The 14,900-nt window shown below is 44.6% G+C and overlaps 1 protein-coding gene across 2 annotated transcripts; it reads left to right on the forward strand.

Annotated features, from left to right (window-relative positions):
* Positions 1-410: 410 nt before the first annotated feature.
* MAPK1IP1L (mitogen-activated protein kinase 1 interacting protein 1 like) lies at positions 411-11,994 on the forward strand. Of its 2 annotated transcripts, none has more exons than XM_042799159.1 (4): positions 411-525; positions 7,448-7,475; positions 8,008-8,721; positions 9,173-11,994. In XM_042799159.1, exons 2-4 carry the CDS (start codon positions 7,452-7,454, stop codon positions 9,182-9,184), a joined length of 750 nt encoding a protein of 249 aa, XP_042655093.1. In that variant the 5' UTR covers positions 411-525; positions 7,448-7,451; the 3' UTR covers positions 9,185-11,994. The 2 variants fall into 2 exon arrangements, with proteins under 2 accessions (XP_042655093.1, XP_042655094.1); XM_042799160.1 differs by lacking the exon at positions 411-525 and adding an exon at positions 787-805.
* The last annotated feature ends 2,906 nt before the right edge of the window (positions 11,995-14,900 follow it).

Raw genomic sequence — 14,900 nt, forward strand, 5'->3', positions numbered from 1 at the left:
CTGCTGAATTTAACGGAATTATCCCCGTTCGCAGGCACTTGCAGGATTAGCGTCATAGCTTTGGCAGGGCAGGGCGGGCAAAGGGCGCTGTGGGTTTAGCCCTCCTGACCGCCGGGGCCCGAGGGCGCGCAGGGGGAGGAGGCCCGGGTGAGGAAACCGGCCGGTTTCTCGGGCGCGCCCGGGCCTGCAGCGCGAAAACCGGGAGTTTGGGGCAACGCAACCCGGACCCGGCGGGGCCCCGCGCCCGCTGAGGCGGAGCGGCCCCTCAGCGCCACCGCCTCGCGCGCGGGGAGGGCGGGAAGGCGGCGCCCACGTGACCGCGGAGCCGCGCGCGGAGGGAGGGAGCGGGTGGGTGGTTGGGTGGGTGGGGGCGAGGAGGGGAGGGGCGGTGTGACGCGCTGTGACGCGACGTGACGCGGCGCGACGCGACGCGACGCTCCTTCCGCTTCCGCCCCGGGCGTCGCGGTGGCCGGTGGTGCTGCGGGCCGCCGCCTCGCTCCTGGCCCTGCGCCGCGCCGCGCTCAGGTACCCCCACCCCCCCCGCCTCCCCGGTACCCCCCCGCCACCGGTACCCCCCCCCCCCCCCCGGGTACCCCCCGTTACACCAGCGGGGGGTCCGGCCCACACGGCTGGGCCGCAGCTGCTTCTTCCCCCTCAGCCCCGCGGGGGGAGCTACCGGAGGCCGGTAGAAGGGCGCCCCCCCCCCCCCTTCTCCCTCAACCTGGATCCCCCGCTGTCTGGGGAGGGCGGATCGCGGCGGGGCCGGTGTCTGCGGAGGAGGATCCCGGGTTTGCTCCGGGTGACGGTGCGGGCTGATGGGGGGGGGGGGGGGGCGGTTTTGGGCGGCTGGTGTTTGTGGTCGTAATCTGTGAGTGGCCGGGTAAATGAGCGTGGACCGCGTGTAAAGCGGCCGTTCGGCTGGAAGGTTCCCAGCTGAAGGAGGTCGCAGGCGAGGCCGTTGCTCGCAGTTTGTGAGAAGTTGATTCATTTTAGCAAATGTCGGTGGACTGAAGGCAGCTGGCTGACTGGGCAAGTGAGCAGCGTGTGGTATCAAAGGGCACGCTGGAGAGAGCACTGCTTATCTGACGGGCTTCTCTGAGAGAGAGGTTATTTCTAGGTGAATTCTACAGAAAACGCTGTTGATCTGATGCAGTTCAACCTTATTGTCAGTGGATGCAAGAACAAAGGTAGCTTTTTTTTTTTCCCTTTTTTTTTTTTTTTTTTTTTTTAATAAAACTGACACACCCTGAAACTATCATCCCCAAGACCTGTGGAGACCAGAGACTGATGCAGAAATCTGTGGTAAATCTCAAGCTAGTCCTAGAAAGCACTTTTGATACTCTTGAAACTTGAGCTCACACAAGTGCATTTTAACAGTGCCAAATCAAGATGTGACAGATGCTGGCTGTATCCACACAGTGGGAGTGTATCCTGAAAAGCAGTTATTCTTGAAAATAGCCTCTGTTAAGGAGCAGAAAGGTGTGTGGTTTTGTTTGTCACCGTTAAGGCTAGAGTTGGAATATGACACAGTTTTGATGTTTTTATTGGGAGGGGGGAACAACACGCCAGAAACCCTGTAGTGAAGATGTTTGATAGTCATTCACACTCAGGGTTAGTATGTTTATTTAATGCAAACCAAATAAAAATAATTAAGCTAATCATTCCTGACTATATAGCTTCATTAGGAGGAGAACACAGGTATTCTTTAAATAGATTTTACATCTAGTTCAGGAAGACATCAGAAGAATTGATAATTGGAAGCTAAAGCTGTAAATGAGAAGTAAAACATACCTTTAAAACTGAGGATAACATGGTGATAATGGGCTTAATTGCTTGCATGAAAGTTTAGAGGCAGCTGTGGAAGATTTGTGTTAATTATTCTGAGCTGCTGCACTAATACATCTTTTGCAAGGTTCACAGGGTGGGATGATGTGGACAGGAGTAATCTTTGGCCGTGGAGATTCGCTGTTCTCCACTGGCTTTGTATCACAGCTGACACACAAAACAAACCATCTCAGAAGTGATGTACATCTGCCGGGTTTGGAACCATCTGCTTGTGATGTGGTGACCATCTGAAGTGATTTGGTCTGGTCTTGATGGGGAGGAAGCTGTGAAACTGAATGCCCTGTCATGAGTGGAAAACTGGAACAGATTACAGTTCCTTATGGCTTTATATTTTACAGGTCTTGGAAACTGATAAGACCTCTATTTTGAAGAATAATTTTTTCTAGTAGCTGATAACTTCTATCAAGAGCAGCATTTTGGTTGTCGGTCTTAATTAAATCTGTTCTGAAAATCTGAAGCCCAACATTTGGATTTCTGTCCTTTTTTGTCAGTCAGAACAGACATGGGAAGGGGCAGAAAGGTCACCAAATCTCGTGTAGCAACTGTTGTTTTTTTTTTCCCTTCAGTCTGTTTACCAGTTGTCTTTATTCTCCCAAGGAATAAACGTGCAGATCAGACTGAACGATTGCCCAGTATGTTAGTGCATCAGTGCGGCTGCCGAGAAGGCATTAAAGATAGGGAAAGGCCAGCTGTAAAATGTTGATGCCTGAAGGTAGAAGCTGCAGAAATTTGCATATTTTAGAAAACATTTAGAAGCTGTCAAAGATTTGGTCTCTTCCATTTTATCTGTATAGCTATGTTGGGTAGTTATACTTATGTGGGCAGAAATCTTGTTGTAGATGAGGTTATGCTGGTAGGTATTAGTCATGTTACAGTGACAAAAGAACCTCTTTGCTGATAGAGCCATGCCACCCAGTGGAAATGCAGCAGAGCCTGTTGCATCTAGAAAGCGTTTTTCTGTGTTTGAAAGATGATCTTAGAGACAGGAACTAAATCTGGCACATCAAGTGTTTGAAAAATGTCATGCAACTCAAAAAAAAAAAAAAAAAAAAAAAAAAAAAGGCAAGCAGTTGATGCTTAGTTTTGGATAGCTTTAGTAAAAGGAAGATAAAGTGTTTTGGACAGCTCTTTCTAACAAGGGTCTGTAAGGACTGATGATGGAAAAAAGCCAGGAAAGGGAAGAGCACGGGAAGAAATTGCTACTACATCCACCAGTGTCAGCAGGGCTGGATGTGAGGGGCTGTTTTATTGTGGAAGCTGTTTAGTAGGACAGATTTAGTGTGCTGCACATAGCACCACGCTTCCAGAAACTGGGTTTTCACAGACCTCGCTGAAAATCACCGGTTGGTCTTGAGCGCTGTTGGTACAACCAGCGCCGTGTCGGAGGAGGGCTCCCCAGAGCTTCCCCAGCCTGTGGCAGGGAGCACGGTGGGCTTGCTTGTCTTGCCTACCTGCTGTTAATTTTCAGGAGCAGCTCGTGAGTGTCCAGGAGGGCTTGGACCATGATCTGAAGATTTTTCCATGTGTGGTTTCTGGGTGGGTGCAGTGGAAGCCCTTCATGCCCTCTCCTCGCTCTTCAGGCAAAGGGATGAGAGAGATTCTGCTCCTAGATGCCTTTTTTTGCAGATGTTGGTCATCTCTCGCTTTAGTTTCACACTTCTGGCCGTATGTCTTCCTAGAGGTGGCTGAGAAATGGTGCCCTGACCAGCCAATCTGGAGCTGGCAGGGAAAGCAGGGGAGGTTTCCAGGGGCGGTGGCCTTTGGAAAACAAAGGAAATCTTATCTTATGGCACAGTGGATGGGAGCAAGACATGTGAATGCTGCCAGTTCTGTAGTCTTTCTACTCTCTGCCAAATTACTTAAACTCCTGAACCCTCCTTCTTCCACTCACTCTTTCTTCCCCCAACTCAAGGAAAGAGTAATTTGAAGTAGAGTTTAAATGTGGCAAATGCACATCTGTTACATGAATCGGCTTTTCTGTGCTCCTATCAGTGTTTCTGCAGTGCTCTTCTAGGAAAGCTTCAAGAGAAAATGAGAGTCCATTTGTTAACTCTACTGACTCTCAAAATCTGGTTAAGACACACCATTCAGTATATTTTTCTAAAATCTTGAGCCCACACCTGACCAGTGGGGACTTTTGAAAATGGAGTTACTTGGAGGGCTTTGGTCTGACGGTGTCTCTGAGGATAATTTGTGAGTGCATGAATGCCTTGGGCAATACTCTTACAAACATAATCAGTATTTCTGTAAGGTTTTGATTGAAATTCTTTATAATAGTGTTGAACAACTTGAATGGAATATGGATTCTAGATTTAAGTACAAATTAGTTCATATGTTGTCTGAATGTGTCTAACAGTAATTTTGGTTTCTTTTTCATTAAATGAAGGTGGCAGCACCAAGATTAAATGTGTTTAAAAAACGTCCCTGAAGTAGGCCATCCTGTCTGCAAGAGGATCCTTGACATGCTTGGCATTGACTCAGTTATGCTAAATGTTGCCAACAAATGTTGCTCTTGTCTGCTTGCCAAAGTAAAAAAACCACTAGATCTCATTACAAGCAATGCTTAACTACACTTTTTTTTTTTTTCATAAGTCATGCAGCAGAATTGTTTCCTTCATTTTCATGGCACAGAAATATTTTGAAATTATCTGCTAACAAATATTGGGGAAATTGATATTTTGTAAGCAGGCCTGTTTCAACTCTATTCATCCACTGCTTTGACTTGAATTTACTACTCTGTCACTTTTGTGACAGATCATGGGATTTTCTTATGAGTTCTTCTTTAGGTCTATTTCTTCTCTTCATTCTTCCCCCTGCAGCATATGTTCTAACTTCTTCTGTGGGCTTTTTTTTCATTCTCTTGTAGATCTATTTTTCAATTAGTCTTATTCCATCTCTCCATCTGCCTAAAGGAAGGATGATTCTCTTGACCTGTTTTGGTGTTGATTTTTGCTAACTTTTTTTTTTTTTTAATGTGAAAAGTTTCCGTATTTGTCTCTAAGGATTGATTTCTTTTGTTTTGTGGGTTAAATAGCTTCTGTGTCTGTTTAGGTAAGTTGAACTACAGTGTCACTGAAAAGTACGTATCAACTTCTGATTATTATTGAGCATGATTCATTGCAAAAACTAACGATCTCTCTTAACATAAGAGGTATCTACTGTGGAGAAATTGAGCTCTTTCTGGCAGATGTTTCTCAAATAGCTGAGCTGTTAGTAACAGGAGCAGAAACCACTTCCCTGCTGTAGTTCGGTTGGTTTCTCATCTTTAAACAAATAGTCATTGATCTGAACAGTGTACCTCATCTGATACAAAAATTCAGGTATTTGTGCATACTTGAAGGAACCAGTGCTGTTATAAGCTAATGTTGGAGCTTTAACAAACCTTTAGATTCATGCAGTTAGGCACTGATTTCCACCAGGGCACTTACTTTATAAATATGTATTTCTTAAAAGGTTTATTTGAATTATGAGGTGTGACTTGAGAAGTTCACTGTGTTTCCACAGGGGTCTGGGGTGCTTGGTGTGGTCATAAATAACTTGGGAAATGAGCTGAGCAGTGTCTTGTTGATATGAAGCCATTCAGGAAAGTAAGGATTGATAATAAAATGGCAGATATAATTCAGTGTCGATAAATCTGATGTAATTCAGAGTAGATGAATGTAGACTGGTGCATATAATTTCATATATAGAATGATGGCCTGACCCTTTTATGCTGAGGAATGTAATGTTGCCACAAAAGTGTCAGTTCTATAGTCATCAAAAAGCAGATGAAACATTAAGGAGTATTAGGAAGGAAATAGAAGACAAACCAGAACATAATTATGAAACTGTATAAATCAGTGGTTATCCCACATCATGACTTCTGTGTGGTTTGTTCTTGTCATTCATCTCAAAAGATACAAAAGAATTGGAAAAGCCTCAAAGAGAGGCAGTGAGAATAATCAAAGGTATGGAATACCTGCTGCACAAGGGTCAAAGAAATAAGATCGAGCTCAGCCCAGAGAAGGACCAGCTAAAAGAAAACAATAAAAATCTGTAGAATAATGATCAACGTAGATAAGAATAGACTTATTGATTTCCTCCGCTGCAAGGATGAAGGAGCAACAACTGAAATTAGTAAGAGCCAGGTTTATAACAGAAAGGAAAGTGCCTTTTTGTTAACAAATAGCAGCCCTGCAGAGTTTCTTGCTCATAGATGTTGTAGGTACAAGCGGGGGAAGTAGATGTGTTTGTGGAAAAGAAATTACTTGAGGGTTGCCATTCCACAGAAATTGTCTACAATTTAGGAAGTCTCTGAGCTTGGGATCTTTGAAGTGTTGGAGTGAGTGTCATCTCAGTTCTTGTTCTTCCCTTCTGGTCACTGTTGAAGATAAAATGAGATGCTGAGTAAATGGCCCCTTGTTCTGATCCAGATTAGGAAATTGTGTAGATGGTAATAAATTTACAATACAGTTTCTGACTCTAGTTTATAAGCTCATTATTTGCAGTATGTAATTTGTAATCTAATGGAGCTTATTAACCTATTTGTCACAGGCTGTCTGTACAAACCTCCATCCCTGAGACCAGTCTCTGTTAGAAGTCAGGTCTTCACCATCAGCAAGGATTGTTTCTTGCGGGGGTCAACTTGGCAGTAGTATTTAATACCCTTGACTTAGAGAGGCACATAGGAGGAAGAAAAATGCCAATATATCTCCTGTGGTCTCCCCTAAAACCTTCTGGTGGCGCTGGGGTGTATCCACCTATTTCACCTGCTAGTGGTCATGTTTCTAACAGTTCTTCACTGCTATTCATATTTGTCGTTATTTAGCCAAACTGAATATAACTTCAGCTGCCCTTTTGTACGGCTAATAAGGGTTGACAAAGCCAGTCAGTGTTCACTGTGGTGAAGCTCCAGAAAGCTCTAAGTGCAGTAGTTGCCTTCATGAAAAGATAGCACATGACTCATTGGTCCCTATTTTCCATGCTTCTCGGAAGGGTTGAGAGGTCAGAAGTTAGGTAACGCGTTAATGACACCTTTGCCATGTTTGCGTTCGGTTAAGGGTTAGGCGAATGGAAATAAGAGCACCCACCCCCTTTAGGAGGTTCTGAAATAACTGGAGGATAAAGCGTCAGCAAACTATAGTTCTTTTATTTCTGACAATAAGATCTGCGTGGGGATTTAATAATGTTTTGTTTTAGATGCATTCATTTCACCTGCAAGCAGCCTGCCATACCTTTGCTGAGTCTCAGTTCAGAAAAGATCTTGAATACTTTCCAGGCATCACTGTGTGGATAGGCTGCCTGCTCGATGTGAATATTTGAAATATTTTTTCTTTGTGTAATGTGACCCATTTACATTATGTGTTGGTCCTGTCTGAGATGAGACAGGCAGAGGCTGAAGACTTTCCTTTTAATGAGAACTTTATTAAGAGGAAAGTATTTGGGTAGCACATATCCATACAGGCCAGAGTCATTAAGACAAAGCCATTGCTAAGAGGCGCTGCCAGTTCCAACGCTGACTGTGGTTTGAGTGAGACAAATGTAGAGTTCGCTTCGTGAACTCTTACTTGAAATACTTTTATTATTTTCAACAAATTTCACTTTATCTTACCTTACTTTTCAGCAAAATGTCTGGAACTGATGATTTTTCGGTAAGTAACAGTTTTTCTTTCCTGAAGATCAGCCAGTTGTGTTACTTCATTCTAAAAGTTGACATACTTTTTCAAGAAGGAGCTCACAGTTGAGAGGCGATTTCCTCTGTGTTGCAGTTGTGTTTTCCTTTTGGGCAGATGTAGCGATCTGTGGACTAAACATATGAAGCTGCTAGGTGCCTTGTGGGTTCTCTTCTGCTCTGATATTAACAAAGGAGTTGTGCATTAATGGAGTTAGAATAGCTATAATGGAAATCAATGAAAATCTTTTCGGATTTGCGCTGAAATTGTTTATTGCTGTGTGTGGTAGGTTGCCTTTTACCTTTGGTTTTCTAACCGCAGCACGTCAGAATGCCTCTTCTACCTTAATGATAGAAGCTGCACAAAAATGAATGTAATCATCTCTGTGCAGCAACAAAGAGCTCTACTCCTCTCGTTTTGGCAGCTGAAACATATACACGTAGTGGGTGAATGTCTGCAACTGCTAAGTCCAGTCGGCATTTTACGTTCTCACCGCCGCTTTATCTTTTAGTTGGCAGATGCTTTACCAGATCAGTCGCCTGCTAAAACCTCCAAAGTGAGCAGTACAAAACCTGGTCAGCAGCCTGGTCAGCCGCCGCAGGGTTGGCCAGCTTCAAACCCGTGGAACAACCCCAGCGCTCCCCCTACGGCGCCAACCGGACTGCCGCCAAATACATCGGCTTCCAGCGTGCCATTCGGACCTCCCCCAACGGGAATGTATCCTTCAATGCCCCCCGGACCGCCTGCTCCATTTCCTCCTCCTCCTACTGGACCCTCTTGCCCTCCTCCTGGTGGTCCATATCCACCCCCAACTGTGCCAGGTCCTGTCCCACCAGGGCAATATCCTCCACCAAATATGCCCTTTCCAGAGCTTCCAAGACCTTACGGTGGTCCAACAGAGCCGGCTGCACCTCCTGCTCCTGTTGGGCCATGGGGATCCATGCCCTCTGGAGCATGGGGACCAACAATGGGAGGGCAGTATCCTGCACCTAGCATGCCATATCCACCCCCAGGGCCATATTCCGCTCCTACCCAGACTCCAGGGGCCGCGCCAACAGTACCGTGGGGCACGGTCCCACCTGGAACGTGGGGACCTTCACCACCAGGTCCATTTCCTCCACCCACAGGATCATATCCAGCTCCAGGACTATATCCTACGCCCCCTAATCCTTTTCAAGTGCCATCTGGTCCTGCTGGTGCTCCATCAATGCCTGGTGGTCCCCATGTGAGTATTTGATTTTGGTCCTGAATTACTCTAAAACATTACGCTTCTAAGCGTGGAAATGCAGTAGCGTAAGACCTGTTAGTGCAGGTGAGGCATTTCAGCACATCTGTCTTATTTCCGTAGTCAGTGCAGTAATAGCCAACTTCTTTTTAAATGCTTAACTCGGTATACCAGGTATATCAAGTTGTAGTGTGTCTAAGCATCACATTACAGTGGTCTTCTACTGCTTGGAAAGCCGCCTCTAAAAGGCAAAAAAGGGGGTGAAGCCTTGTAGTAATTTCTGAAAGAAAAAATATTCTAGTTTTCAGAATTTAGAGAGATTGCTTCTGGGGCACAGAGGGAGGGAATAACAAATTATAAGGTTGAATTTGTTTTTAATTAAGAATTTTTGTAACTGAATTAACTGCTTTGTGAAAAGCCTGTATTGACCATGAATTATTGTCTCTTGCAGCCTTACCGTTGAATACATTCTGGGCAACAAAATACTGTAGCTTTCCACCTTCATCCACTACTTACAGAGATTTTTACAGTTTTTGTTTCAGTAATGTTTGGGGCTATGAAGAATACTTGCCTCTTGTATGTGCATTTGAGGTATGAAGGAGCAGTTTGCATAGATTTACCTTGCTCATATGCTGGCATAATTATTTGGTTTAATAAAATGAATTATGAAGAGCAGAAATAAAACTAACATCTGTGATTCTTATGTTGGCGAGTATTCCTTGGAAAAATGGGAGTTGCCAAGTAAGGATTATAAAGAATCAGGCCCAAGGACTTAAAAAAAATTCTTAAATTTCCGTGAATGCTTTAAGTCTTGTTGCCAGACTTGTGCTGGTCACTGAATGGATGGATAGTCATATTTTGTCTATTTTCGGGTTATTCTAAAATGTCGGTAAAAGGTGTTTCAAGATTTTTGTCAAGAAATCTAATTTTTGAACATGCTACAGTAATTCAAACAAAGAGACAGAGCATGTGAACTTGAAGGTTTTCTCAGCATTTTGTATATACTCAAAGCAATTGCTCAGTCTGGGACTACGGAAGAGAAGATACGCATTTGAAATGCTTGGTCTGACTTGTCAGCACACTGTTCGTGTTCACAAACAGGCATTTATGTGCAAATTAAATAACCTGGATGTGCAGTTAACTTTGAATCAACAAATGTGAGTTTTATGCATGCAAATGAGGACATCATTTTGCCAGTTCTCATTCTGTGGTGGTTGGAAGTTTGGCTTGGTCTATGTAAAGAGAAACTGATTTCCACTTAGGTAAGGTACTTCCCTATTTCTAACCTGGGTTCTAGTCATTTAAAATTTGACCTTGCTGCTGGGTGGTGTAAACTTGGCAGACTTTTTCAGAGTCCCTGGAAACTGAACTTGAGCTTAAAAGATGAAAAAACCCAACCGGACGATTCCCTTCCCAGCAGTTTTTGGCATGGCATTTAGTTCTGTCAGCTACAAAGATCCTTATTGCCACAGTTGAGAACAAGGAGGTCTCGTTGGGGCTCTGCTGAGTATTGTCATGGGGACAAGCCCTCTGTTCTCACCTGGGTGTCTGCATACCTCACTGACCAAGTGCAATTTGGGAGTAGCTGAATGTCTAGAAGCCTGTGCGCTGCTGTGTAGCTGTTCCCCCCCGCCGCCTCTGAAGGGGCACTGCAGTAAGTTTTCATATTCTTGCCATCTCTGTGCGAAGAGCATGCAGGGGGTTTGCTGCAATGCTAGTTCAGCATTATCAAGACACACAGCCAAGTGTCAGTGAGGAGTTCTGGCGTTCTTCGTGGTACTTCATAGCCTAGACTTTGACCATGGACTGTTTGTTTCATCCCCAGCTGGGGATATCCTAATTTAGCCTCTGTAGGTAGAATTAGGAACAAATTTTGCTTAACATGGTAGCTCATTAGGGAGTCTTTGTATCATGAAACTGTGAAAGCGAGTTAATTCTCTTCCAGTACCTTATTGTGGCTTCCTGCATGCATGTGATGGACTTCTTAAAAACAAATGGGGTGACCTGGTGGTGATGCTTGTTAGTAGTCTTAGCCTTTATGGCAGAGTCCTGCAATATTTTTGCAGAAGAAAGCTGTCAGCTTAGCTGTGACTGTTTTAATCTAATGTCATGAAACCTAATAGCAAAGGTATGTGGATTTTTCTTGTTATAGGAAGACAATACTGGAGTTGAACGAAAATGCTTAACATTTCAGCTTAAAACCTTGCATCTGTAACTCTAGAAATAGGAACAAGAAGTACAAGTCTTCACTAACCTTAAACAAGCCCCAGTTGCCCCCCCCCAACAGCTTTGGCTTAGATCTTGGCAAGACTAATTAAAAATTAACATAGGAGAACATCGACTACATTTGCTCAAGTGCTTTTTTGATACCTGCAGCCTTAGATTATAAATCAATGTAATGAAAAAACATTTATTCCAAATGAATGGATCGTGCAGTAGCAGCACTCCAGTTTGAAATTGCACTGGCCGTGTGTCTTTGCAGGGAATGGGAAGAGGTAGGAAAAGGATAAAGCAAACGTAGCAAGTAATGATTTTTGGAAAGGGGATTTGTAAAAGTAACTAGACTTCTAGGTTCTTCCTGAAATAGGCAGGATTTATTACTGGAACATTTAGGCTAAAATTCAGTATATATGGGATGTTTTTCAATGTATATTCGTATTTCTTGAGGTCATGAAAACTGTTTCATAACCCCTTTGTTTTTGTGAGCAAAGTTCTTTGCATAGCAGTGAAAAGGGTATACCTGTTAATCTATTGTGTAAAAAAAAAAAAAAAAAAAACCACAAAAAAAACACTCAAGTTGTCACTATATACCGTGTAGTAACTTTATCACATGTTATGTCAAGTGTGAGCAACTTCTGGCCTGAAGCTTTTGCAATGGAATTTGTACATTTCTATGCATCATTTGAGTTAAATTGCTGAGAAGTTCGTTTTGACTTGTGCTTTGAGATTGACATACTGCATTTGTTTACAATATGAAATATAAGCAATCACATCTTTAAAGTATAGATTATCACCTGCTGCTGTATTTTCTTTAGATGAAACAAATATTGCTGTATGATAGTGAGAAGCTATAAATACAGGATTTGATATTTTTTTGAAAATGCTGTCACTTTTGTATAAGATTAGACATTAAACGTATTTTCAAGACTGTTGTGTTTACTGTTTTTCAATTACTGCTTTTGACATGCTTGTGTAGACTTTTGCCTTGAATGAATAGTAAAAATAGGACATCCTTGATTTGCAAAGACTGAATATAAAATCAGAATTACTTGACTTCTGTGAGTGTTTTTCCTCTTCCTTTTGTAATTTTTGCAGCCTGTGCATAAGGCATATTGAGTGGGGATGCGACCATTGCTATGTTGTAGCATGTCAGCCTCAGGCATTGCCTCTTCACAAACTGCTGTGTTAATTAAGAGAAAAAAGATCTGCTCTTGCTTGTTCTAGAGGAGGAATGGGACTTATTTTTTTTACCTGTGAAGAGCGTGGTGTGTGTTTTTCCTGGCTCTGAACAATTCCTAGGCTAGGTTGACATATGTGGATGTGGTAAGTGACCTGCAAACCAGTATTTTTATACACTTATCAGGACTTTGATGGGATAGGGTGGATAACGGAGAAACTCCAGGGCTTGACAGCAGTGTGTGAACAACAAGGTTTGGGCATCATTCATCACTACATTTACATTCTTCCTAGGTCATGGCTTGCAGAACAATTCACACTGAGCTGGCCAGTGCTGCCACCTCCGTCCACACCTCGACCCTTTCAGGAAGGTAAAAATGGCAGCAGTAAGCAACAATGAGTGGAAGCAAAAATACTTACCCACTTTTAAGGCTCAGAAAACAATCTCTTCTTAAACTGTGCACCAAATGTAATCCTTACATCTATCAGTAGAACAATACAATGCGTGGCCAGTGCTTTATCTTCACAGTGTTTAGCTGGGGGATTGTCTGGATTTCTCAGATTGCTCTTGCAACTCTTGCATTGGTAGAGATGAAGACGTGGCAATGCTGACCCAATTATGTTAATTGCTGACTGCCCTGCAGACCCAAAAACCTCTAATCAAATTTGGTGGGGGGCTGAGGGTGGAATCTGACACGAGACCTACGTAACTCTTTGGGGAGTGATTGGTTTTGAAAACTTCCAGGGCTCTTGCAAAGCGGTGAGTGTGTGCATGGTTAGATCCACGCCAGGGGCTGTGTTGGTTCTGGCCTGCTGTTTAGGCAAACGCCTCAACTCTCTCCAGGCAAGTTCAGGCCCATTTCTGTGCCCAGGCTTTGATTCCCTGACCAACCTGTTTAAAACCCCCTCCGCGCAGTCCGAGGGGTGGGATGTTGATAGGAGCGTCGTCTTCAGCCTCTGTGCTGCAAGAGCCCTTTGGGCATCTAAAGACAAAACTTTTCCTACGTATTTTTCTTAATAGCGGCTTTCCAATTGCTGAAGTTAAGCACAAAATTCCAGTAGAATGCAATTCTATACCCTGCAAACAGCCGTTATTCACCGGGCACGTAACAGATCAGCACGTGCAGTGCCGTCTGGCCAAGCCAGCAGTGCAAGTTTCAACTTTTAATACAAACTTCTGATCGACTAGTACCTGCGGCAAGATTGACTGTCGCTGCGTTACACGGCGTAGTGTGCTTACCCCCGAGACCTCTGGAGAAAGACCTCGAGTGGGCTTGGATCCGGACGGGTGGTGTGGGGGTGGGTACAGGTATTTGTGGTGCCGGGGGAGGCGGGAGCTCTGGGAGTCACCGGTGTGCGGGCAGGGCTCGGGGCTGGGGGTGTGCTCTGAAGGGGGCCAGTGGCTGCGTAGGCACGGCGCTGGCGTCCTTCACTTCGTATCGGACTGGTTTTCCCCAAATCAAGGTAGTCGTGGCGGGTGGATCAACCCTTAACTTTTCCTCCTGCTCTCCGAATTCAGCGGAATTTGAATTCACTTCATCTGAAAATGCGCGTGCGTGCACACACGCGTTAAGCTGGTGACAACAAGGTAAAATTTTCTCTTTTTTTTTTGGGCCACTCTTGCCTTGCAGAATCTCTCAGGCATGTGGGAAATCCAGCATTAAAAGCTGTGTGCACCAAGGCACTGCTGAAAGCAGGTGCTTTTGTTTCAGGGATCTGCTGATTGCCGAGTTGACCCGTTCAATGGCAGTGAAGATGGAAGAATGGGGACTTTGTGTCCCCTGTTCAGCAGGTGATAAATTATGGTAAAGTGAAATTACGAGTGACACCTGGGTAAGTAAAAAGGGAGAGTTGGTGTAGTAGTACAAGCAGTTTGCTTCTGTGGCATCACTTTCCAAAGGGTGCCCTCCCTGTTAAATGGGAGATGGAGAGATAAAATAGCAATACCTGTATTTCTGTCCCCTTTCCAACTGTCTCATGACACTCAGCAGGGAAGGGCTGTGCTGAGAAGCCACTCGGCACGCCCGTGTGTTTAATTTCAGGTCCTAGTTCTGCTGTCTGCACAAGATCTTACCGGCTCTTGCAGATTCCTGTGGTGATTAGGGGAGGGAATTCATGTAGCACGTCACTTAACCCTTAAACTCTTGCATCAAGCTGTGCCATCGCTCGCCACATTCCTTTTGCTTGGCAGTAACGATGGCTTAACATACATCTCCCTATCTCTTCCCCGTCTGCCACCACCCTGGTTATCTTGAAACCAGAGAACTTCTCTGAGACAACCCCACGTACGTCCCACGAAGCGTTCCGCTGAATGGGGCAGAGCGAGAAGCTGGTGGTGCCGCAGAGCGCGGTGTAAACGGGGCCGTGGCCTTGGTGGGGAGACCCTGGCGCTGGGCTGTCAGTGGGAGGAAGCTCATCCAGAAGAGGAGCTGGAGCACGCAGCCACTGTAAGCATTTGATCTCATGCCCTGCGGAGGAACTCCCTTCTCTGAGCTAGAGAGGATGAGCTGTTTAAATTATTAAGTGTTGGATCTTGCGGGGGGAGGTTGGGTAGAAGTCGGGTACCCTGCTGCGCCTTACCCTGTCACTAGCTGGTTCTAAGTGATGTTCAGGCTGGAGCTGGCATCGGTGTGAAATAGGGGGAATTACTTACAGTTCAGGTTTAAAGAGGGAAACTTCTTGCTGGTGGTGGAGACCGTGTTCTGAAGCAAACACCAGCTCGCGTTGCTGCGGAACTGGGTGGTGGCAGCAGTTTAAGCAAAAGAGAGCAACAAGGAGGAGAA

The sequence above is a fragment of the Tyto alba genome, unplaced genomic scaffold (genome assembly GCF_018691265.1).
Source record: "Tyto alba isolate M040663 unplaced genomic scaffold, T.alba_DEE_v4.0 Super-Scaffold_29, whole genome shotgun sequence".
NCBI classification, from domain to species: Eukaryota; Metazoa; Chordata; class Aves; order Strigiformes; family Tytonidae; genus Tyto; species Tyto alba.

Bases quoted from the DNA above. Each gene is read 5' to 3' on its own strand.
- MAPK1IP1L (XM_042799159.1), top strand. From the start codon at position 7,452: ATGTCTGGAACTGATGATTTTTCG. The intron at 7,476-8,007 runs GTAAGTAACAGT...TTTATCTTTTAG, and splicing joins CTGGAACTGATGATTTTTCG to TTGGCAGATGCTTTACCAGA.